Source organism: Canis lupus, chromosome 28 (genome assembly GCF_011100685.1).
Source record: "Canis lupus familiaris isolate Mischka breed German Shepherd chromosome 28, alternate assembly UU_Cfam_GSD_1.0, whole genome shotgun sequence".
Taxonomy (NCBI): domain Eukaryota; kingdom Metazoa; phylum Chordata; class Mammalia; order Carnivora; family Canidae; genus Canis; species Canis lupus.
The window spans coordinates 944,150-966,234 of NC_049249.1; the positions used below are offsets into that span (position 1 = coordinate 944,150).

Sequence of the window (22,085 nt, forward strand, 5' to 3'; positions counted from 1 at the left end):
TAAAGTTTTGATGGATCAATACAGTATTGTGCTCATCTGAGAAATGGCTATTCAGTAAATGTGTAGTCAATTGAAAAACAGCGAGGAGATTAATGCTTTCTTTCTATAAAAACTTTTCTTTGCCTTAATCCCATAAAGGATTATATAAAGCTGTGATTCTCAACAGCCACCAGCTTTTCCCCCAGGAAACATTTGCCAATGTCTGGAGACATTTTCAGTTTCACGGGTTCGTAAGGAAGAGGTACTATTGGGCTCTGGTCAGCAAAGACCAGGAATGCTGCTATCCATCCTACAAAAGTCAGGACAGCCCCCTCCCCCAGAAAATAATTATTCAGTCCAAAATGTCTATAGTGTCAAGGTGGCACACTGTGATAGGAAGGATGCATATTAAGCAGATGTCACATTCCAGCTATCCCCTCCTACTTTCTTGATAGGATAAAGAAATATTGGATTGTATGTCTCCATATTGGTGATTTTCATTACGCTATGGTAAGAACAGATCGGTGGCCATGCTTTGCTTTTGCTTGTTGTACTGATTTTCTGCTCCCGCCATAGCAAACTTCCACAAATTTAGTGACTTAAAACAACACACACTTATTATTTCAAAAGTCCCAGCACAACATGGCTCCACTGGTTCTCTGCTTAGAGTTACACAAGGACGAAAGCAAGGTGTTGGCAAGCCTGCATTTCTCTCAAGATGTTCTGGAAATTAATCCATTTTCCAGCTCATCCAGGTTTTGGCAGAATTTGGTCCAATGCTTCTATAGGACTGAGGTCCCTATTCTTTGCTGCTTGTCAGACAGGGGTCCTTCTCAGCTTCTAGAGGCCACCCATATCCCTTGCCTTGTGGCTTCCCCCTCCCTCCTCAAAACTGGCTACTGAGTCAAGTCCTCTCCCCCTTCACACCTTCCCATCCCCCCTCTGCCTCCTTGTCCCATCACATCTCTCCCACCAGCCAACTCTTCTGCCTTCCTCTTCTGCTGCTAGGGGGTCAGGGGAGTACACTGGACCCACCAGATTATCCAGGACAATTTTGCTGATTTGTACCTTAATTTCTTCTGCAGGTTCTTTCAAGCAGCACCTAGATTAGGGTCTGGTGGGAACATCAGAGATGATGTTCTTGGGAGACATCTTTGGAATACTGCCTGCCATTTAGTATCATTAGGTTCATATCCTACTTAATTCATGTCCTCACCTTCCAAGGGGAGTTTCAGTGGGTGGCCTGGCTCCCATATGCTTCCCAAGCCCAGCCTGGTGGTTCCAGCCCTAACTGGGTTGGACTGAGGGTAAGATCTGGAGTTTACAGTCACAACCAAGAGCTGTACCCCAGTCTATGCAGCTGGTGGATGACCTTGGTAATTGTCCTGATCTCTGAGTCTTGTTTTTGCTGGTTGTCCTACCCAGTGGCAGTTTCCTCAGGGGTCTTGTTGGAGGTGGTAGGGGGCAGGTGCCTGTCAGCCCCTGAGAGGCAGGACAAAACCAGGAAGAGACTGTTCTCCCATCCTCCCCTGCCTTATACTTAAACTTCAGTCTTTCTTGGTCTCATGTCACACAGCAGGAAGCTGTCAGAAGTTCTGACATGGTTTGTTGTGAGAGCAGGGATCTCCAGGCTGTGCCGACAAGAGCACGCAGAACCCAGCAGGGGCTGAGAACAAGAGCATCCCTGTTTCCATTTGGTACATTCCTTGCCTGCCTGGAGGGGACAGGCTGGGGGCAGGGGGCCCCAAGGAATGTCAGCTCCCTGGAACCAAAGAGTGAGCGGCTGCAAGATCAAGGTGATTCCTGACTTTATCTAGACCTCTCCTCTGTTTTTTGCATAAGTTGTTTTGATTCATTTCTTTGGGTTGTGCTTGCTGCCTCGGGTTTCAAAGGTAAATTATGGGAGGGGTTATCTCCCAACTCAGCCTGAGTTTCTCCTGGCTCAGTGGAACCAAACCCCTGGACACACTTGTTCCCTGGAGGAGGTGTGCCAGGAGAGCAGCCAGGGTCACCTAGGGGCAGGCTCCTGATGGTGGGGGTTGCTGGGGGTGCGCAGAAGCTCCAGGCAGACTTTGTACAGACCCCACTGACCCAATCCCATCTCCAACAGTTACAGGCCTCATGATTTTGAGTAAGTAATGGAACCACTTTTTTTTTTAATTTTTATTTATTTATGATAGTCACACAGAGAGAGAGAGAGAGAGAGGCAGAGACACAGGCAGAGGGAGAAGCAGGATCCATGCACCGGGAGCCCAACGTGGGATTCGATCCCGGGTCCCCAGGATCGCGCCCTGGGCCAAAGGCAGGCGCCAAACCGCTGCGCCACCCAGGGATCCCTGGAACCACTTTTGAACTCATTTCTTTTATCTTTAAAATGAGGTTATACTCCTTGACTCGCCAGTATGTATCAAAGATCAAAGAGGTACAATGTGTCCCTCCCGGAAACTCTCTTCTCCATGCAAGGGGAGCTGTCAGTGGGTCAATTCTTACCGCTGTAGGCCATTGCTTGTCCTTTAATAGTACCTCGGGATTTGTTCTCACTCCAAGAAGGAAGGGGATGTGGGCTGCAAACCCTGGTACTTAATTCATGGACCTGAGGAATTGGGAAAAGACCTGTTAGTGCAAACAATGAAATGCTTCTATTAAAACCTTGCCCCAGCTGGCCTGACTCCTGGGGTGCTCATGTGAGGCGAGGTGCTGCAGGGGTGAGTGCCTGGGCATGATGTGAGGGGGGTCTGAGTGGGGCTGTTGTCCTGCTGACATTGTGGAGAATAAGGCAGAGAGTCAGAGAGGAACCCATGAGAGACCTGGCCTGCTGGGATGGGGCCCCAGCAGGAGTTCCTGCACCCACCACAAAAGGCAACATTTTGTGAGAAAGAGGGAAGTTACCAGGTTTGAGGCCTGGGTTGGTATATGGTGAAACAGAGAGAGTCCCTGAATTTAAAGCATGAGGCGGGAAGTAGCATGAGGAAGCAGGCCACAGGAACCCAAGAACATCCTGGGGCTGAAGAGCAGAGTGGTGTCTAGACTAGGAGCTCTCCATAGGCAGGCCCTAGCTGGCTGTGGGAGCTGGACTTGCCTCCCTCCCCCTCACACCTCCACCAGCCAGGTCCTCACAGACCATACCCACGCACCCCCCACTGCCTGGAGCCGAGGCCACCTTCTGGGTGAGCCTGTCCTGGTGTCCACTGCACGTCCACAGCACTCTGCTCACGCCGCTGCCAGCACCACTTCAACACATGGCTCTGTTGTTATTTTGAAGTCTTCCTGTGGTTTCGTTATAGGCAGGGACAGGCTTGGGGTTAGCCTTGTTCCTCCCTTTCCTGACATGAAGCATCTATACTCTGGAAAGATCCACTGAGCTGGAGAGTGCAGTTGTGTCAAGAGGTGCCCAGACGGCCCATAGCCATGACCTGGGCCTGCTCCCTCAGGACCTGGCTAGTGGGGGGGCCCCCTTTGGGAACAGGTGGGGCGTGGCTGAGCAGGGGCTGGCTTCCATGTCAAATCCACCACCACCACCAGAGAGGCAGATGCCGGCAGTTTGTGCCCAGGAGGGCAGTTTGGCCGAGGGAACGTGCTCAAACTAGACTCAGAGCCTCCCTTTGCTTTTTGTTTGTGGCTATTATTGGCAAAAATGTCCCTTGCTAGATGTCTGGAGCTATTGCTCTGTGTTCTTTCCCTACAGCACTTCCTCTAGTCTCACGCCTGTGAGAATGGCTTCATCGCTTTCCTTTCCTAGGTGGTGAAAGTCGGGCCTAGTGGGCTTGCTGGCTGAAGTTGCTGGGATTTGATCTCAGATCTGTGTTACTGTAAATTCATGTGGTCTCTTCCCAATTCAGTGTGTTGAGTAAGTTCCACTAAACTCCCCACTGCCCTCTCCTTTGGCCGCCTTTCCATATTGGGGCTCAGAGGTGTTGGCCTCAGGTCCTGTTGTGCTGCTTTTGTAAACTTTCTGGTTAACACTGGCCGGGGTGGACAGGCCTCTAGATCCCTCGCCACTCACAGCATCTCTGCCCAGGACGCAGCATGTGCGCATGTACCAGCCTACCTACCTGCTCAGCCCCTGGTCCACTGTGATCTTAGGGCCCCCCATCCACTGTGTTCATTGTCAAGGACAGGAACTGTACATGTACATGAACATGTGCCAACAAACATAGAGAAGGTCTGCCCATGGCAAATGTGTGTGTGTGCATTTGGAAAGGAGGGGGTGGTGGTATCCTCTGTATTTCTCAGGCTGGTACTTTCTGCTTGTATTGAGACATATTGTAGCCAGCATGTAAGGAAGCTGGGGATTCCCCTAATTCAGCCATCTCCAGTAGACCTTTCAGGTCTGTGCTTTTTTAAAAATTTTGAAGTGAAAGCACACCCACAGCAGGGGTGTGTGGTGGATGTGCATGCATGCTCAGAAAACCTGGGGGCACCTGCCATCAACTAGCCATCACGTAAGCTGGACAACCCACCTGGTGTGGTGGGGTGGATCCCTGGTTCCTCCTCCCCTGCCACCTCAGAACGGCTTTGCCAGAACAGTCTAGGAGACTTTGCGGGTTGTAACCTCTTTCCAGGCTTCTGGGTGGCCTGTCCTTGCCAGAGGTCCCTAGGGAAATCAGAAGCTGCAGAATGGCAGCAGCTTAACTCATGTCTTTTTGTGAATGTTGGAGCTCTGATCGCCCCCAGCGATCCTTGGGATGGTAATTACTCTGTGCTACCTTTGCGTCATTGATTAATGATTCCCAGGACTACCAACACATTTCTCCGCAAAGAGCTCCATTTGATGGGAGAAGTGGTATATTTAATGCATGTTAATTGTGGGCTCGAATCAGCCACTGTGCTATTGGGCATGATCCTTTGTGCTCTTAGAGATGAGACTCCACTTGGCAAGATGGGTGTCCAGCATCTAGTTGAGAGTCAGAACTCAAGTGGGAGTTGTTTTTTGCTGTTGCTGTTCTCCTTAATTACATGAGAAACTAAAACTATTTTTTAATACAAATGCAATGTAAAATATTGACTTTAATTTGCTTGCAAGTAATCAGGTCAAAGGGAGTTATTTTTACTCTGGACAGCAGAGAGCAGCATCAAGCTCTTCCCAGGTATTTTAATATCAGGCATTTATAGCAAGGGAAGAGGTGTGTGAAGAAGTGACTTTCTATGTGGTAACTTCCCATATAGGTGAATGCCCATAACTGACTTTCTAAGATGCAGAGCTGTGTGTGTCCATACTTAACACCTTCTGCAACTCTATTGGCATACGTTGTGCACAAAACCACTTCCAAGCTGGCCCTGTACCTCCCTGGACTTGCCTCCCTCATGCTTAGATGTGCGCGCGTGCACACACACACACACACACACACACACTCATACCTGACTTTTGATTCTAATTGTACACAACTACTTATGATCTCCAAACATGTTTAGCTGGTTCAAGACTTTGTGTCTTGGAATGCTTCTCCCCTTATTTTATCCTCTTTACTCCTAACCCCAGCCTTGGGGTCACCTCCTTGGGGGCCATTTCTCTGAGGTCAGCTCACCCCCTCTTTCACCCCTATCTGGGCCAACAGCCCCCTCTATTTCCTGAGTGCTTGTATTTCCCCCTCTCCATGTCATACTGGGATAGTTGATATTCTCTCTCCTGTTGGACCATGAGCACCCTCAAGGTGTGCTTTGTCTCCCTCTGTGCCTAACAGTACGTGGGATGCACACCTAAACGTTCAGTGCAGATCTGTTAAATGAATGTGTAAACAAATGAATGAGTTGTGAACAGTATGCTGATATGAGATTAGACCTCATCTTTCATAGCTTTGCTGCTATCTGTGAGTCAGTTTCTCAAAGTATGGTCTTCAGATGACCTGCATCAGAATCATGCAGGCTGCTTATTAAAATGCAGATTCTAGTCCCACTCTGGACCTGCTGAACCAGAACCTCTGGGAATGCAGTTTGGGAATACAAACTTTAACAGGCTGCCCAAGTGGTTCTCACATCTTCTCTTTGAATAAATGCCCGAAACACACAACTCCAGGTTCTATACTATTCAGAGCTGCCCTGGCTAGAAATGTGCTCCCATTTCTGTCAGTTGCCAATGAGCAAATCCTTAATAAATGCAGCTTCCCTAGACTCTGCTTTGAACAGTCCTCAACACGTTTCACATTACGCTGGTGCAATTTCTGTCCTTTCCATCTGATCTCCTCTGAGCCAGCAGTGAAATGCTGGGAGGCTTGGCTGTTCGCCGGCTTGCCTGTGGAAGTGGCACCTGTGGGCAGGCAGGGGGCATCCCTGCTCTTTGTCTCTGCCTGAAAAGATGAGCTGCCATAAAGAGATCCACCCATTATAACTCTTCTCAGATTTTTCAAATTAATATAAAAATAATCTATTTATTGTTTTATGATACATTTTTTGATTCCTAGTATGACCAAATGCTCCATTTAAAATGATCAAGATGCCAGAGTTCATAGGGAGCCAACATAAATAGAATTTATACAGTCTCTCTCCTTATTACTTACCTTTTTTGTGGCAGTCAGTGCTTTCTGGAAAAATCAGAATACTTATTCCATATGCCAGTGTAACAGAATGCATTGATAGCAGAGTCTAAGCGAGCAGATCACCTAGATCTTCTACAAAGATCGTCTATAAAAAGGGACACGTGATCCATGTGAGCAGGGCTAAAGCTTTCTTTGCAGTAGATCTTGCACACAAATATGAGGAAATGTATACATCTGCTCTGTTCTGGGTACCTCAAACGATGGCTCTGCCTATCACTTTTTCTGCCCATCAAATTAGGGCATAACACTAGCTTGCAGACTAATCATGCTAGAAAGAACTTCAGAGGGCCTCCAGCCAACCTTCCCCTTTTGCAGATGTGCACACTGAGGTCTGACTCTAGGGGAGAACACGGGCTGCCATGGAATGCCCCGGCAAATTGTTGCTCCTATAACTTCAGCTCTGGGATTTGGGGATTTCCAGGCAACCTGTTCCTTATCATACACAGGACCAGGTGTGGCCACATACTTAGTGATCCACCTGCAGAGAGTGATAATAGATCATCTGGCCAACCTCAAAAAAATTCTACTTCTGAAGTAGAAGTTCCTCTTTTTTTAAAGTGATCGATAGAGTCAAGGCATGAGGGATTTTTTAACCATGAACAAACTTGGGAGGCAGCCCTCCCAGGGCTAATTTAAATGGAAGAGCAGGTAAGAGTTCACGTGGGTTCATTTTTTAGGTTTTAAAATGCCATTCTTTTCTGGCAGAATCAATTTTTAAGCTATTAACTCAGCTCTCACCAGACATTTTTCTTGTGGTTTGGTTTATTCTGGTTGTTACTTAATTCTCCCCAAGGGAAGACACCAGGAGATCATAGGAATGTGCTCTGGCCCCTGCCATTGGCAGCACAGAGATTGGGTGAGGGTGGGCTTTGCAGGGAGTAGGGAGGTTTGGAGATATGCAGGCCAGTACTGGGGCTGGGGTTCTCTAGGTCTCAGTGTGTGAACTTGAAGATGAGGTCTCCTCTGTACAAAAGGATAAGAGGAAAAGTTTAAACAGGCTGGCATAACAGTGTCCCAACAGTGCTGGTGGGGGTGAAAATTGGTGCCATGTCACAGGAAAGCAGTCTGATAACAGAGGAAGATTTAAGATGCCATGCCCTTGATCCACAGTCTGACTTCCAGGAATATATCCTCCCGATGTACCTGTGTGTTCCAAGTGATATATGTACAAGGAGGGTCACTGCAGCATCACTTAGAATATCTAAACATTCAAAAACAGCCTGAATCCATAGGGGATTGGTCGAGTAAGTTCTAGTACCTTCTTGTAAGGAAATACTGTGTACCTATTATTAAGAGTTAGCTCTATAAGAAGCAATTTGGGAGGGTCTCAAGAGGGCCATTAAGGGAAAAAACTAGATGTGGAACAGTGAGCATATGAACATGTTATTTGTATAAAATGAAAAGGAGGGGATCCCTAGGTGGCTCAGTGGTTAAGCGCCTGCCTTCGGCCCAGGGTGTGACCCTGGGTCCCAGGATCAAGTCCCACATCGGGACTCCCTGCATGGAGCCTGCCTCTCCCTCTGCCTATGTCTCTGCCTCTCTCTCTCTCTCTCTGTGTCTCTCATGAATAAATAAATAAAATATTAAAAAATAAATAAATAAAATATTTAAAAAAATAAATAAAATGAAAAGGAGATAAAACATCCCATATATTCACAGGATCTCTTTGGGTGGATATACTATAGGAGAGGTGCAACTTTTCCCCTACCCTCTCAGACTCTCCAGCTAGGCCTAAAAATTAAGTTGACAGAAAACAGATCAATAGCATGATACAGATTTTACTTTTATGGATATGTGGAGGTCTTCACAGGAACGTGAAGAACCTCCAAAGTGGTTAAGGCTGAGTGCTTAGGTTGAACAAAGGGCAGCAATTGTGAAAAAGTAACCAAAGTCTAGTGAGGTTAAAGGGAGGTTTGTCCAACTGGTTTTATTTGACAAATTTCTCTAGGTCTAAACTCTCTGTCTAGGGCGCTGAGAATGTTCTTTTCCTCTTAATATAGGAAGGGCATTTTTCACGTGGGCGTTTTGTCTCCTGCTTTCAGGGAAAAACAAACAAACAAACAAACAAATAAACAAACAAAAAGGGTAGGCCAGAGTGCCCCTCTTATATGTGATGTTTTTTAAGCGTCTTTAACTCAAAATAATATGGGAAAGTGGGGTGACACATCTGCTATCCTCCAATACAATAAAGTGATGATGGTGGTTGCCTCTGGGGAAGGCTTTCAGGGAAGCTGAAGAGCTCCACTTAATTGCCTAAATCCCAAAGTAGACATGCATCCTCCATCCTTCTGATTATGATTTTATTATTATTGTTGGCTCTGCAGTTTGGTAGCAGTTCTTGTCGATTCTACCTCTTTTCGCTTAGATTCCTTACTTCTCTTCTTCCTCCTACTAGTCTCTGTTGCTATATCCCAAAAGACCGCCAAAATAGCCACATGACTGATTGCACTCCTTCTGCTCTTGGCTCTTTCTGATCTCCTCTGCACCCAGCAGCCAATGTCCTTGTTCAGAAATGACCCCTCCCACGGCTTCCTGTTGCAATGAGAGTAGAACCCAGTGGCCTTACCAAGACATCCAAGGCTCCTCCCCAACCTGTATCTAAGCACACCTACTTCTTAAATTCATTTCAGCTACTCTGGACTCTCTTTACTCCCTGGATCTGCCCTTCCTGCCTCTAGGCTCTGGACTGGATGTTCTTTTCCCTGAAATGTTCCCTGAGTTTTCCATGGCTGCCCCATTTTTGTACATCAGGTCTCAGAGTTTGTCTAAAATAGTGTCCCCTTCAAGCTTCTCTCTTCCTTATTGTTATCACCCTAGTTTTTCTCTCTTAGCATATGTCACAATTTATGATCATTAATTGGTTGACATGTATGCTTACTATCTGTCTCCCCACTCCTGGTTTTTAAGCCCCATGAGTATAAGTTCTTGTTTATCTTGTCCATCCCTCTATCTCCAAAACCTAGCTCAGGGCTTTGCTTGTAGTAGGTGCTGAATGCAGACTCTCTAATAGACGACTGTCTGGATGAATGAATGAAGTTGGGAATGAATCCGTGATGAGCTGGGGCTCTGCAGGTGGTTTGAGGGCCAGGTCCTCTGACAAGGTGGATGCGGAAGAGGCCAGGGAAGCCAGCTGCCTATAGGAGGCTTGGATTTTAGGAACAAGGACTCTTAGCTAGTCCTCACTTAAGAAAAATAGTTCAGAGATGACTGGCCCTGGATCACAGTGGATAATGCTCATCTTGGGCCAAAAATCCTTTGGCAAATCTTCACTTTCTGGTCTTGGCCCTGACTTTGGCTGATCCCAATTGATGCATGAGTTGGAGAACTGGTATTCAAAGCCTGCTTCCCAGATTTCATCACTGTGGTCCCAATATTGTTCCCAACATAAAGCAGGGAGCTTAGCTTCAATCCAGCCTCTACCACTAGGTGACTGATGACTGATCTTTGGTGAGACTCTTAATTCTGGGACCTCTTTTTTTTCTCCCCAGTAGTAAAACCTCCTTACACATATTGGTTAATATGTGTAAAATGTTTACAGTGGTTATATGTTAGGTATTCAAGACAAATAAACAAATCAGATCCTCTTTTGTGTAACTGGAATTAGCACGGAATTACCCTGAGAAAATGTTGGCCTTGGTCTTACTCTTGGTCCATTTGGGTTTCTGTAATCTAGAATTCATTTATTCGCTCACTTTTTCAGGGATTTATTCCATGTAAAGACCCACTTAGTCCTTACTTCATGCAAAATTCTGGGTCATACTAAGACTTTGCTCCAGGTCAGGCTCCCCAGGAAGCCAGCTATGGGCCCAGAAGATGTGCATGCCAGATGTTCACTGGGAGTGACAATCACAGGATTGTGCAGAGGAAGAAGTGCAACTATAACATAGTCTCAGCAAAGTCCTCTGTTGATTCCATCAGAGCTGTAGGTTTGGGGTGATTCTTCAGAGTTGGGTAGAATTGAAGCAACAGGTGATTCTTCCTACCCTGCAGTGACCAGTTGTTGGGTATAGACTGCCACTGAGAAGGGCCAGGCACTCTCTTTAGCAGAGATGATTCTGGAAAGTTGCCAGCATTTCCAGCTGCTGAAAGAATGAATGTGAGTCTGAAAGAAGGGATGTAGGTGGAGCACATGCTTCCTCTGCATACACTTGAACTAGTCTTGGCCTTGGAGAGACAGCAGGACCAGTCTTAAACTTGTGGATCTAGGTAGACTTGTTCCAGTCCTGGCCCAACCACTTATCAGCTGGCCCTCCCCACCAAGCTCCAAAACCTCTGTAACTGAGGGATGGCTCATACATGAAAATCTTTCTCATTGCAACTGCAGAATGTTTTGCATGGCTGTTGAGGGGTCTAAAGTGAGAGAACATTGTCAATATGCTCAATACAGCGGTAAATACTAATCCACGTGTCTTGGTCAGGGTGGGAGTGGTCTTTGGTGAATTAAATGACAAAACAGGGGTGTTGGGTATACAGGGGCCACTTAAACTGTGAAGAGAAGTGTGGCTCTCGGGCAATGGCTCTGCCTTTCTTACAAGATGTTACTCTTATTTCCAGACTTTCAGTAGGTGACTGGTCACTGCCCTCCTGCCCTCCATCAGGATGATGGGCATGTTTCACATGCACATGGACTAACTCTGATGCTGTCTCCCTACAGGTGACACAGAAGTACTCCCTGGTGATTGTGCAGGGCCATCTGGTCTCCGAAGGGGTCCTGCTCTTTGGCCACCAGCACTTCTACATCTGTGAGAACTTCACACTCTCTCCTGTGGGTGATGTCTACTGTACCCGCCACTGCTTATCCAAGTGAGTTCCCTACTTCTCCCAGCAGATTATCCCCTGAGCCTTCACTTCCTTCTCAGCCACCCCTATTCCCACCCCTCCCACATTGTTGTTATTGTGGGCTTAGGTTTGAGCCTGAACTTGAGCCATGAGATAAAACAGGAGAACTTTAAGACACAGGTATCTATAGCTGTGGTTTTCCAAAGCTAAAATCTGGACTGAGTAACAATGAGGCAGCTTCTTATGCCTCTTGTGATATGGAATGCACCTCAAGACAAGGGGGAATCTCTCTTTAGGTTATTTGGGTGATGGATCCAGTTGCATCAGCTTACTCATTCAACAGCTTATTGATTGCTCACTCTTGCGTAACATTAGGCACTGCCCCTCATGCTAAGTGAGGCACACAAGTGCAATCAGCAGCACAAATAGGTTCTTTTGGAAAGAGTTTGGGGCACACGGTCTTCATGATACAAAATATTTGTCATGGGAGGACTCTTCTGGGCTCACACTTGATGACATGGGGCTAGTGTGCTAAGGGGGGCCTATTAGAAGAATACATGGGCTGAGATCTGGGTTTTGAAGGATGGACAAGATTTGGATAGAAATGTGAAGAATTCTTGTTCACATCAACTATTACTAGAGGCCTTTGGCAGGAAATTCAGAGGTTCTTCTTTATAATCAAATGTATTTGTTCTGTTCAGGTTCCAGTAGCTCTCATTAATTCCCTTGTATTTACAAAGTACAACCATTCAAGATCAAAATTTTTTTAAGATTTTATTTATTTATTCATGAGAGACACAGAGAGAGAGAGGCAGGGACACAGGCAGAGGGAGAAGCAGGCTCCATGCAGGAGTCCGATGTGGGACTTGATCCCGGGATCACGCCCTGGGCCGAAGGTGGCACTAAACCACTGAGCCACCCAGGGATCCCCATTCAAGATCAAATTGACTGTGTTCATACTTTTGTTGGAAGTTCAGCTGTCAGGTCATATGCTTCCACTTGATCATCATGTTTGAATAGATTTGGATGAAGATATCTTGATTTTTCTGACTAACAAAGGTTCAAATGATGACAAGATAACGTCTTAACTCATTGGCTCTCCAACTAATATCAAGTGACCTTGAGGGCTAGTCAAAACAGACTTCTGGGACCTAGCTTCATCCCAGTTTCTAGTTTGGTAGGTCTGCAGTTGGGCCTGAGATTTTAAAAGTCTTAGCTGACACTGATGCTACTGGCCTGGGACCACACTTTGAGAACCACTGTTTTAGACTATTGACAGAATAATCAGAGTCTTAGCCTGCCAATAACGAAGAATTTTAACGCCCAGTTGCCATATCATTTCCAGCCAATGGCAGGAAGTAAGAGTTTAAGGAGTATGGCAGCCCACCTTCCTTTGATTTAGATTTACTTTAAAATGCTTGGCCTTTTCCTTTCTGCTAATTTCCATCTTTTATTCATACCAAATGTTCACCGATTGCCATGAGTCTTCTGTGCTTTTCCAAGGCAGGAGGAGCAAAATTAATACTTGGCACATGCATCCCATCTTATTGCTCATGTTTTATTGATACTGATCAATATGGACAATGAGTCTGCAGACTTCCCTTTCTGAGAGCTGATGAAAGCTTTCTACTCCACCTCTATGTATGGAATGCCTTTATAATGACTTGTAGAATCCTTTGCTTCACTCTCGACCTCTGGTTTAAATTGAGTTAGTGTTAGATAAGATCTTGATCTTGTTGATTAGGTAAATTGTGTTTAAGAAGTGCATCTAATCATGATCAAACTGACTGTATCTGCACTTTTAATAGAAGTCCAGTTGTCAGATTGTATGCACTCATTTGATTTGCAATGATGAAGGAGACTTTCCACGTCTGGAAATGTACTTTTCTAGAATGCAAGTAGGAGGGGAGTGAGAACAGATTACTACCCTGGAATATCATTTGGGAATTTCTTAGGTAATTTTAGTCACCAGACCTCAAAGAAGTATTTGTTAACCAGATAGTGCTTTCTATCTGAGGTTTTGTCTGCTGCTCTAAGAAACTGCTAGCACTCGTGGAGATGCGGTTCTCAGAGACTGGCTATTAGATCATGTCAGATCAATGGGGATTAAGTCTTATTTTGACCATGGAGACTAAGGAAGATACATAAATAAGCCAGTTAAAAATAAAGCTAACGCAACCCTGAAATGTCTCTCTAAAAGACTGCCATCAAATTGAATATAGTTGAGCACTAGACCTTGAAAGAGGCTCTCTGATGCACCATAAAAATATCCCAAATAAAACTCAGGAACACTGCAAATCCTCCAGCATTGATTATACTTGTGTACTTTGGAACTTTCTCAGAAAGTTAAGAACTTTTCCAGAAGGTTTATTTTGCTTTCAGTGAAAGCCTTTATTGCCTGAATAGAATGACTATATTTGTTTCCTAAGGGTGTATAACGAAGTACGAAAACCTGGGTGGCTTAAAAAAAAAAAATTATTGTCTTCCAGTTCTGGAGGCCAGAAGACCAAAATCAAGAAGTTCAGGGGTAGCTCAGCTTAGCCCCTGATGGAGGGACAAAGAGCCTTAGCCAGCAGATTTGAATTAAAGCACCAAGCAGAAAGAAGCATCCACAAGAAAAGCCACATTTGTATTTGATCAAACCTATAGCTATGTGGCTCAGAGCAGGGACCTGAGAGGCTTATTCTAAGAAGGGGCAGGAAGAGCTGCAAAGGGCTGAGTCTACATCCTGGAAGGCTGGCTGTGCTGGAGGCTGAGCAATGGGCTTAGGCTCTGTCCCCCATGAGCAGCCCGCCCTTCCACCTTCGGGAATCATTCTGCATCATGCACAAATCCAAGTCCTGAGCACTGCAGATGCTGGGCCACCCCCACTCACCGGTGATGAGAGAAGTCCTGCCGCCCTGTGGGACAAACTGATCTCTCTGGTTTCCCCCCGGGGTGTGTGGCGTGGAGGCCCAGGGGCTGTTCTGTAGGCTGGGTGGGGAGGGTCAGCCTCGGTGCTGCGGTGGGGAGGAGGTGGAATGCCGACTTCTCTCCCATTCCTGCCGCCTGTGTGGGTGCAGAATCTTTCAGTACTTGGCTCTTTGGATCTGTGGTTGATAACACAGGCTTCTTGAGGGCTGAGACACCTGGAGGGCCCCTCTAGTTTTCAAGTCCTAAAGGGGCATTTGATCAGAGCTTTTGCAATCATGTACACAATTTAAATTTGCTGTGTAACTCAGAAGTTCAGAAATATGAGTCTATAACTGAAATCACTTTTGTGAAGTCCCTGCTTGTATCAGTGGTGAAAAGCTTCATCTGGTTCCCTAAAGGGGTTTCCATTTACTCCCAGTGCACAAACTGTCCTCTTTGGGGTGAATCGGAGTCAAATTCATGACTCTCCTTTTTTCCCCTCTCCTTCTCTTCCCAAGGGGAGTCATTCTGACCTCTGAGAGGGCTCCTGGCTCTGGGCTTGTGCTCTGGGGGCCCCCGCCGATGCTGTGGCCAGCATCCTCCAGACCTTCTGGAGCTCTCAGCCTGTTGCACATGTCCCTGGGGCTCGGGGGTGCCCGGGTCACCTCAGGCCCCACGTTGCTGAAGCCCCGCCAAACACAGGCTTCTTTATGGAGGCCCTTCATCTTTCTGCCTTTGTCTTTTGGCCTGAAATTTTTCTGTGTGTAATGGGGTCTTTCACTCTTCCCAAGCCCCTTGACCCATGTTTGACCCCTGTACCCAGAGAAGGTTCTTATACCCCCTGCTCACACCCCCGCACCCTGTGACACTGTCTACCCTAGAGGCTATCCCCTCGCCTGGTGACATTGGTGCCCCACCCTGGAGCAGGAGCTCAGAAAAGACAGAGGCAGGAGCTCAGAAAAGAGTCGGCAGGTCAAGGCACTGGCCTCCTGTCTGGCAGTGATTACAGCACTTCCCCCCATGGTGTCTGCAGAGCCACAGGCACAGGGGAGGTGCAGCAAGGGGAATAAGCCCTTCACTCGCCCTCTCAGTGCATGTCATGTTTCCTTTCCAGCATCAGTGATCCTTTCATCTTCAACATGTGCAGCAAGGACAGGTCCTCCGACCAGTACTCGTGCCAGAGTCACAGCTATGGGCAGCTCAGCGAGCTCCGGCAGGCACGCTTCCTCCTGCAGGTACGCCCTGGGGAGGGGGCAAGAGGGACAAGCAGCAGCTCCCGGTGCAGTGGTCCAGACACTGGCGAGGTCCCCGTTCAGTGTGACGAGCATCCCCTGTCACCTCCCTCACAACTGTGCACCGCCCAGTGCCCTCTGGGACACATCTATGAGCATGACTTTTGTTGGGCCCAGTTTCCTGGTTGGCAGTTCTGAAGTCTGCTTCACTCTCTCCCTAGTCCCTGCTATTGGCTGCTGGAAACTTCTCCCTCTTACTGCATCATTAAGGACCCAGCCTCTTTGCTGTATTTTCCCTCTTAACCTGCCCGTGAGCGGCTTTGGAGAGTCTAGAGTACAGGACAGGGCAGCTCCATTGCCTCATGGCAGAGCTGATGACTAAGGGTCGAGGGTCAGCCTACCCTGTCTGAGGGCATGCATGGCCTCCGCTGACTTCTGCCCTTGCCCCATGACCACACCCATCTCCACATTCTCTGGGCATTTCCTGGGCCAAGTGGTTCAGAGATCTCCTGATTATCCCCTCCAAGCAGGGTCCCAGGGCTTCACCCAGTACCTCCAAAGGCTCACCAGGGGCCAGTGGAGCTAATTCCCTTCAGAGGCAGGGCTCTGACACCAGCCAGACACAACCTGGAGCTTCTCACTTGAGTTGTAAAAGGAGGAGCCTCTGCTGGCCCCAGACACATCTGGCCTCCGCAGCCCAGCCTTACTAGTAACGAAGCTGCTTCTGTGTCCAGAGGCCACCCAGGCAGCAGGCAGAGGACGAGATTCGGGACCACCCTTGTAGGATGGGAGGGGCCCGATCTCTCCTCCACCCTCTCTGTAACGTCTCTGTTCTGCTAAGGCCAACAAGGGAACAATGGTCGGCCCTAATACCCCTGATCATAAGAGCATCTTACTTGTAAATGTCTTTGGGTCTATAATTTGTCATGTGATCCTCCTGCCAAGGGACTAACTTATCATTATCTGACACTGAAGCTCAGGGAGGCCTTTCAGCAGGGCTCATTCTAGAAAGGATCATTATGAATGCTTTCCCTCTGCTCAGGAGCCTAGTGAACTGGACTCTGAGTGCTCACTTCCAGCCACGTTGAAGTGGGACCTGACTATTGTGGGATGCAGCATCCATCTGTGCTTCCATGCCCAGGCCTCACCCCTGCCTACCTCCAGCCCTGGAAATTTTCTCCCTGACCCCATCTCATCCATGAGCCTCATTCTACACATAGACTCTCTGTGGCTGTTCCAAGTCTGTTATTTACACAGCTTGGAATCGGGAAAGAAATAAGAAGAAATTATGTAAAGTTCATTTATCCATTAACAAAGTACCCTTGGTATGTCAGCCTGGCCACATCACATTGGCTCTGCAAAATGAGTTCGGCAAAGCACCCTGTGCCTGCAGGTCTGTAGGTCCTCATACAGTGCTGCCCAGATTGGGAGTTGTACCCACCCAATAGGTTCCCCTAATGTTCTGATAGGGTGACTCTCTGGTTCAGGAAACCAAACTCTGGAAACGAAAGTGTCTGAAGGTAGCCCCTGGGCCCTTTCCTTCCTCTGTCTGTTTCTGGCTCATCCTGGGAGTGGGGCCCTTGCTTCCTGCTTCAGTCAAAGGAAGTCTGAGGCCCCCTGCCTTTCTACCCATTCTGTGGAGACCCCCACTCATCACTATCATCAAGGTCTTCCCACCTCCTGGGGAGATTGGAAGAATCAACCCAGAAGGGTTGCCTGACACCGAGAACCAAATGACCCATGGCTGGTGGCTCTAGGCCCTGGGGTCTCTCCATTCCAGACAACTTCAGTAGCAGTGAAAGGGGTTTCTCTTTACAGGACATCGCTCTGGAGCTCTTTTTCCAAAATGGATATTCCAAGTTTCTTGTCTTTCACAACAATGATCGGAGTAAAGTCTTCAAAAGGTAAGGGTTTGAAAAATCCTTCTCCAGGAGAAAACTGATCATGAACTGAAAACAGAACAGAAATGGCTCTGCTCTGTTCTCGGGTGCACTATTCTCAACCCCGGCAAGCAGGATTTAGACACAAGAGGGACTTCCTGACCTCCAGAGCTGTTAAATCATGGAATGGGGACGCCTTGTGGCTCAGTGGTTGAGCCTCTGCCTTGGACTCAGGGCATGACCCCAGAGTCCCAGGATTGAGTCCCTGTAACATGTTGCCCACAGGGAGCCTGCTCCTCCTCCCTCTGCCTGTGTCTCTGCCTCTCAGTGTCTTTTGTGAATAAATAAATAAAATCTTAGAAAAAATCATGTAATGAGGTGGAGAGAAAGATGCAGAAGTGCCTTCCCACAATCCTGGGAAACAGGCTCTGTTTCATGGACTGAAGACGTTTAGGACAGTAATGACAAGGGGGAAAAACTTGTGTAGACACAACACATTTAAGAAGCCAGCTGTTTAATGGGCCTTCCAGAATCTTCTGGCTTTGTTTTTTTAATTTTCCAAATAATTTTTTTTGGCTTAATCTTTCTTTTTGATCCCACTTGCCAATTTTAGTTGTTCCAATTTCATATTTCACTGGAAAGAATTCCAAACAACTGATTTCCCACCTCTTCATGGAACATCTTTTTTTCTTAAAGAGAGAAGCCTGCTGTTTTAGCTTAACTTGTTTCTCCAAATTGATGAATCAGTCTAAGAAATTTAAGTGAGTGTATACATGATTTGATACTAATGGTTATTTTTTTCATCATCATTAAACTTACAGATATACAGAGTTATGGAGAAATCTAGAAGGGCCAGAAAGGAAAGCAGGTTCTTAGCCAGACAAGCCAGAAGGGGTGGTTAAATTCAGCTCCACTTTGGGCTGGAAGTTTTGAGGTGATATTTGACACCCCTACTTAGATCTCAGAGATTCTAGCGTTGCCTTCCTGACCAGTAACTGGCTCCAGGACCAGCTGCCCGATCCAAAGGCAGGGCCAGCAGGGAGAAGGCGACTCCTGTAGAGAGGCAGTTGCACCAGCTCTGGGCACTTCTCCGCTGCTTGTGGGCCTTCCTCTGAGGTGCCTCCAAGGAGTGCTGTTATATGGCTTCTTCAGGTTTTCCTCAAGCTCCATTTTAGATCAAGCCAAAAGAAGGAGAGAGGCAATGCAGAACCTCACATCCATTTTTCCCTGTGATTCCTGTGTGTTAAGCACAGTTTTTCACAATTAACCTTAGAAGTCTTATACATCCATAGTTCAGGCAGTGAATGTTGGCCAAACCATTCCCAGCCCTGCCTCAAGGAGCCTTAAATAAGATGGCATTTTCAGTGATTGCTGAAATTGGCAATGAAATTGTCAAGCACCTGGCCCAACCTGCCAACATGCATAGCTTTAATTGTAATTATAGATTATTGTTTATTATCATTTTTATTAAGGCCAGAATGTGTGGTGCCTGCCAGGGACTGCCCCTGAGCATCACAGAGGTACACCTGGGTCTGGTTCTGGTGTTCATGACCTGGGGACAGGATGGGGTGTGAAAGGGACAAGTATCTACCCTCTTGACTGGCACCAAAAATGTCTCTCTGGTGGTGGAAGAGTCTTGGCTCTGCTGCTGAACGATCCTTTCCTTTTTTTTTTTTTTTTTTTTTTAGCTTCTGCTCTTTCCAACCCAGCTTGAAGGGGAAAGGCATCACGGAAGACCCCCTCAATCTAAGGTAATGATGCAGGCAGGAGTCCAGCTATGCTCTCTGGGCATGGTGCTGGCCTTGCTTTGTTTTCAATTGTCTAAACCTACTGTAAAGAAGGTATGCAAAGAGCACATCAATCTACCATCCCCCTCATTTTTCTCTCTCTCATCTTCATCCTCTCATCCTCCTCCTGGAGTTCCTTCTGCCGATTAAACCTCTGCAAAGGGACTTGGAATTCCATGTGCTCTGTGACTTTTTCAGACCAAAATGCAAGAAGTGGTCCTCTGCCCATTGTGAGTGGGGAAGGTCGCTTGGTGTGGTGTCAACCCAGGCCCAGCCTTGGTGTCAGGCCCCCAGGTGGGGGCTATGAGCAATCCCAGCTCTGTCCTTCCTACATGACAGTCTCTGAAAGCTCAGAAGCTCAATTAGCATATGGTAGAATGTGAGTCAGATATTAACTTATGAATCTGTGATATGGAGCATCCTTGCCAGGAAATGAAATGTTTGCAGCCACCTAAAATGGTCTCCTTTTACAAGTACGCAGTTCTCTGGAAGGCTAATTCAAGGATCAGTAAGTGCTTTTATTTCTATGAGGAATGAAATGAGAAGAGGTGGTTGCTGGTTTTTCTCCAGGAGTATGTAGGAATGGGGTGGAGAGGGGTGTCCCCAGGAGTGGCATTCAAAGTAATTATAATAAAAAAAGCCCCAAACAAAAAAAAATATTTATGACTATGGAACAGATACTGCCAAGTCATTCATAACAATTTATTGATAGCTTGTTAAATGTGGTGGTTACTGCTTAGCAGAGTAACGAGCGAAACACACAACATCTCCCCTGTCCTTACTGAATTTACATTTTCTTGAGGGAGGTAGAAAAAAGACAATTTAAATGAGTGAAACAAAAAGCGTATTAGATAATAAGCATAAGTATAAAAGATAAAGTACTTAGAGGTAGGGTGGTAAGGGAAGCCCTCACCAAAAAAACGATATTTGAATCCAGCCATGAACAAAGTGGGGAATGGAGTGATGCAGGTAACCAAGAAAAGAGTGTTTCAAGGTCCAGGGACGAGCAAAGCAAAAGCCATCAGGGGAGTACAGTGGGCTCAGCTGAGGTCAGGATGTGTGGGGTGCAGGGAAGAGAGGGGAAAGAGCTAGCTGGTTCATGCAAACCTTGGGGGCTCGGTAATGGCGTTGGCTTTTACTCTGAGTAAGAAGTCAGTATTGGAGGAATGATGTGACCTAATTTATATTTTAAAAGAATCACTCTGGTTTCTGTGTCAAAAATAAGCGTAGTAGACCGAAGGCAGAAGTGGGAGTCCAGTCAGGAGGCTGTGGTGGTAATGTAGCTGAGAGATGCTGATGTCTTGGATTGGGGGAGGGGAAGGAGATGATGGCACAAAGATGGTGTGAAGTGCTGTGTTTCTGGACATGTTTTGAAGCCATGTCTGCTGGGATTTGTTGCCAAATCAAGTGTGGTGTGTGTGAGAGAGGACCTAAGGATAACTCCAATGATTTAGGCTTGAGCAACTGGAAAATGGAATGGGAAGAGTGAAGGGAGAACTTTGGGGTGTGGTGGACAGCAGGAACTCAGCTTTGGACATGTTTTGAGATGCCTGCCAGATGTCAAGCTGGGAGTGTCATGTAGGCCAGTGGGTATATAAATTTAGAGTTTAGGGAAAGGTCCAGGTGAGATGGCAATTTGAAATAGTATTTAAAGCTATGACTCTGGCCAAGATCATCAAGTGAATGAGTACACATGGGAAGGACTGTACCTTGGAATATGCCAGCCTTTAGAAGTTAAGGACTTGGAGAAATCAAGAAGTTACAGCCAGGAAGATAGGAGGGACTGCAGGTGTGGGAAATGTCCTTTAAGCCAAATATTCGAAGAGGGAGTGGTCAATGGTGTTTGTGATCAAATGTTATTGGTAGGCCAAGCAAGAGAAGAACTAAGAAATGACCATTGAATTTTGCAACAGGGGGATTATCGATGACCTTCAAAAGAGCAGTTGAAGTAGCTGCCAGCAGAAGCTTCCTGTTGTATCAGACAATAATCCTTTAGTTGGTAGATTTGTGGGGAAGTCCATGGCATGCCAGGGAATGGTCCAGGAGGCCCAGGAGGTGCTGGGTCACTAGAAGAGAGATAACTGTTTACAAACTGGAATGGACGTATTTCAGTAGTTCAATAATGGTACAGTCCTAACTGTGCGTATTAGCTGAATATCAGCCCTTGTGATCTCATATTGTTTCATATGAACTTTACTGTCCACAGTTCAATTTCTCTGTAACATTTTAGTGCAATTATGGAAAGCTGTTTCCATCTAAATGAAGCGAAAAAAGCAGATCCATCACTTCACATACCCGCCATCACCTCACATACCTGAAGACCAATAAAGGTCTGGCTCCTGACATGGCTAGATCTCTGGATTCAATAAATCCCAGCACACTGTAGGTGTACACCTCATAGTGAGGATTTCCCTTGAGTTGACTCCATTTTTGGTAGGTTGTCCAACCGATAGCTCCAGTCAATAACTTAGGAATTCTACCACGTGAGGAATGCTCTGTTCCAGTAATTTTAGCAAAAATCCCAAAAAATGATTTCCAAAGTTAGGTTAGTGCCCATCCCAGAACTAATCAAGTGCTTTCATAGGACAGATCAGTGCCATGTGCCCACCCACCTTCTGGAAATGGGATCAGTCCCACCTAACAACATACACCACACAGGGTGGTGGTTCCCCAAGATTATCAGGGCTCTGTTATCAGAAGAAAGGTGAATACTGGGGGGTCAGCTAAAGCAGAAAGCCATCCACTGCTCCATATGGAGAGCCCCCCAGACACCACAGCACTCATGAGCTGTACACTCATTTTCTCTCTCCCTGGAATTTCTCTTTGCATCAACTTTGACATGCCACTTCACTGAACCCAGTTTGCCTCTACAGATCACTCTCTTCCTTACAAATGATGCCTGTGAGATCACTCAGTGGGCACACAGCTGTCCCACAACTGTGAGCCCCACCCTATCCATTTCTATACTGGTGCTCTCAGAGTCTTAGAGATGCTTTGCCCCAA

At 46.7% G+C, this 22,085-nt stretch overlaps 2 protein-coding genes across 13 annotated transcripts in view; one reads left to right on the forward strand and one right to left on the reverse strand.

The window, feature by feature from the left end:
• The window catches only part of WDFY4 (WDFY family member 4), a 286,497-nt gene that overhangs the window by 188,450 nt on the left and 75,962 nt on the right, over window positions 1-22,085 (forward strand). For all 10 annotated transcript variants that reach the window (XR_005380348.1, XR_005380346.1, XR_005380347.1 and 7 more), the window contains 4 exons: window positions 11,167-11,315; window positions 15,298-15,418; window positions 17,234-17,319; window positions 18,984-19,046. Coding sequence is in view for 7 of the 10 variants with exons in the window: in XM_038578030.1 (XP_038433958.1) it covers window positions 11,167-11,315; window positions 15,298-15,418; window positions 17,234-17,319; window positions 18,984-19,046 (419 nt within the window). In the remaining 3 variants the exon portion in view is untranslated. The remainder of the gene's footprint in view (window positions 1-11,166; window positions 11,316-15,297; window positions 15,419-17,233; window positions 17,320-18,983; window positions 19,047-22,085) is intronic.
• LRRC18 (leucine rich repeat containing 18) overlaps window positions 19,771-22,085 on the reverse strand; it is a 33,075-nt gene continuing 30,760 nt past the window's right edge. For all 3 annotated transcript variants that reach the window (XR_005380351.1, XR_005380350.1, XR_005380349.1), the window contains one exon: window positions 19,771-21,148. The gene's annotated coding sequence lies outside the window, so the exon portion shown is untranslated. The remainder of the gene's footprint in view (window positions 21,149-22,085) is intronic.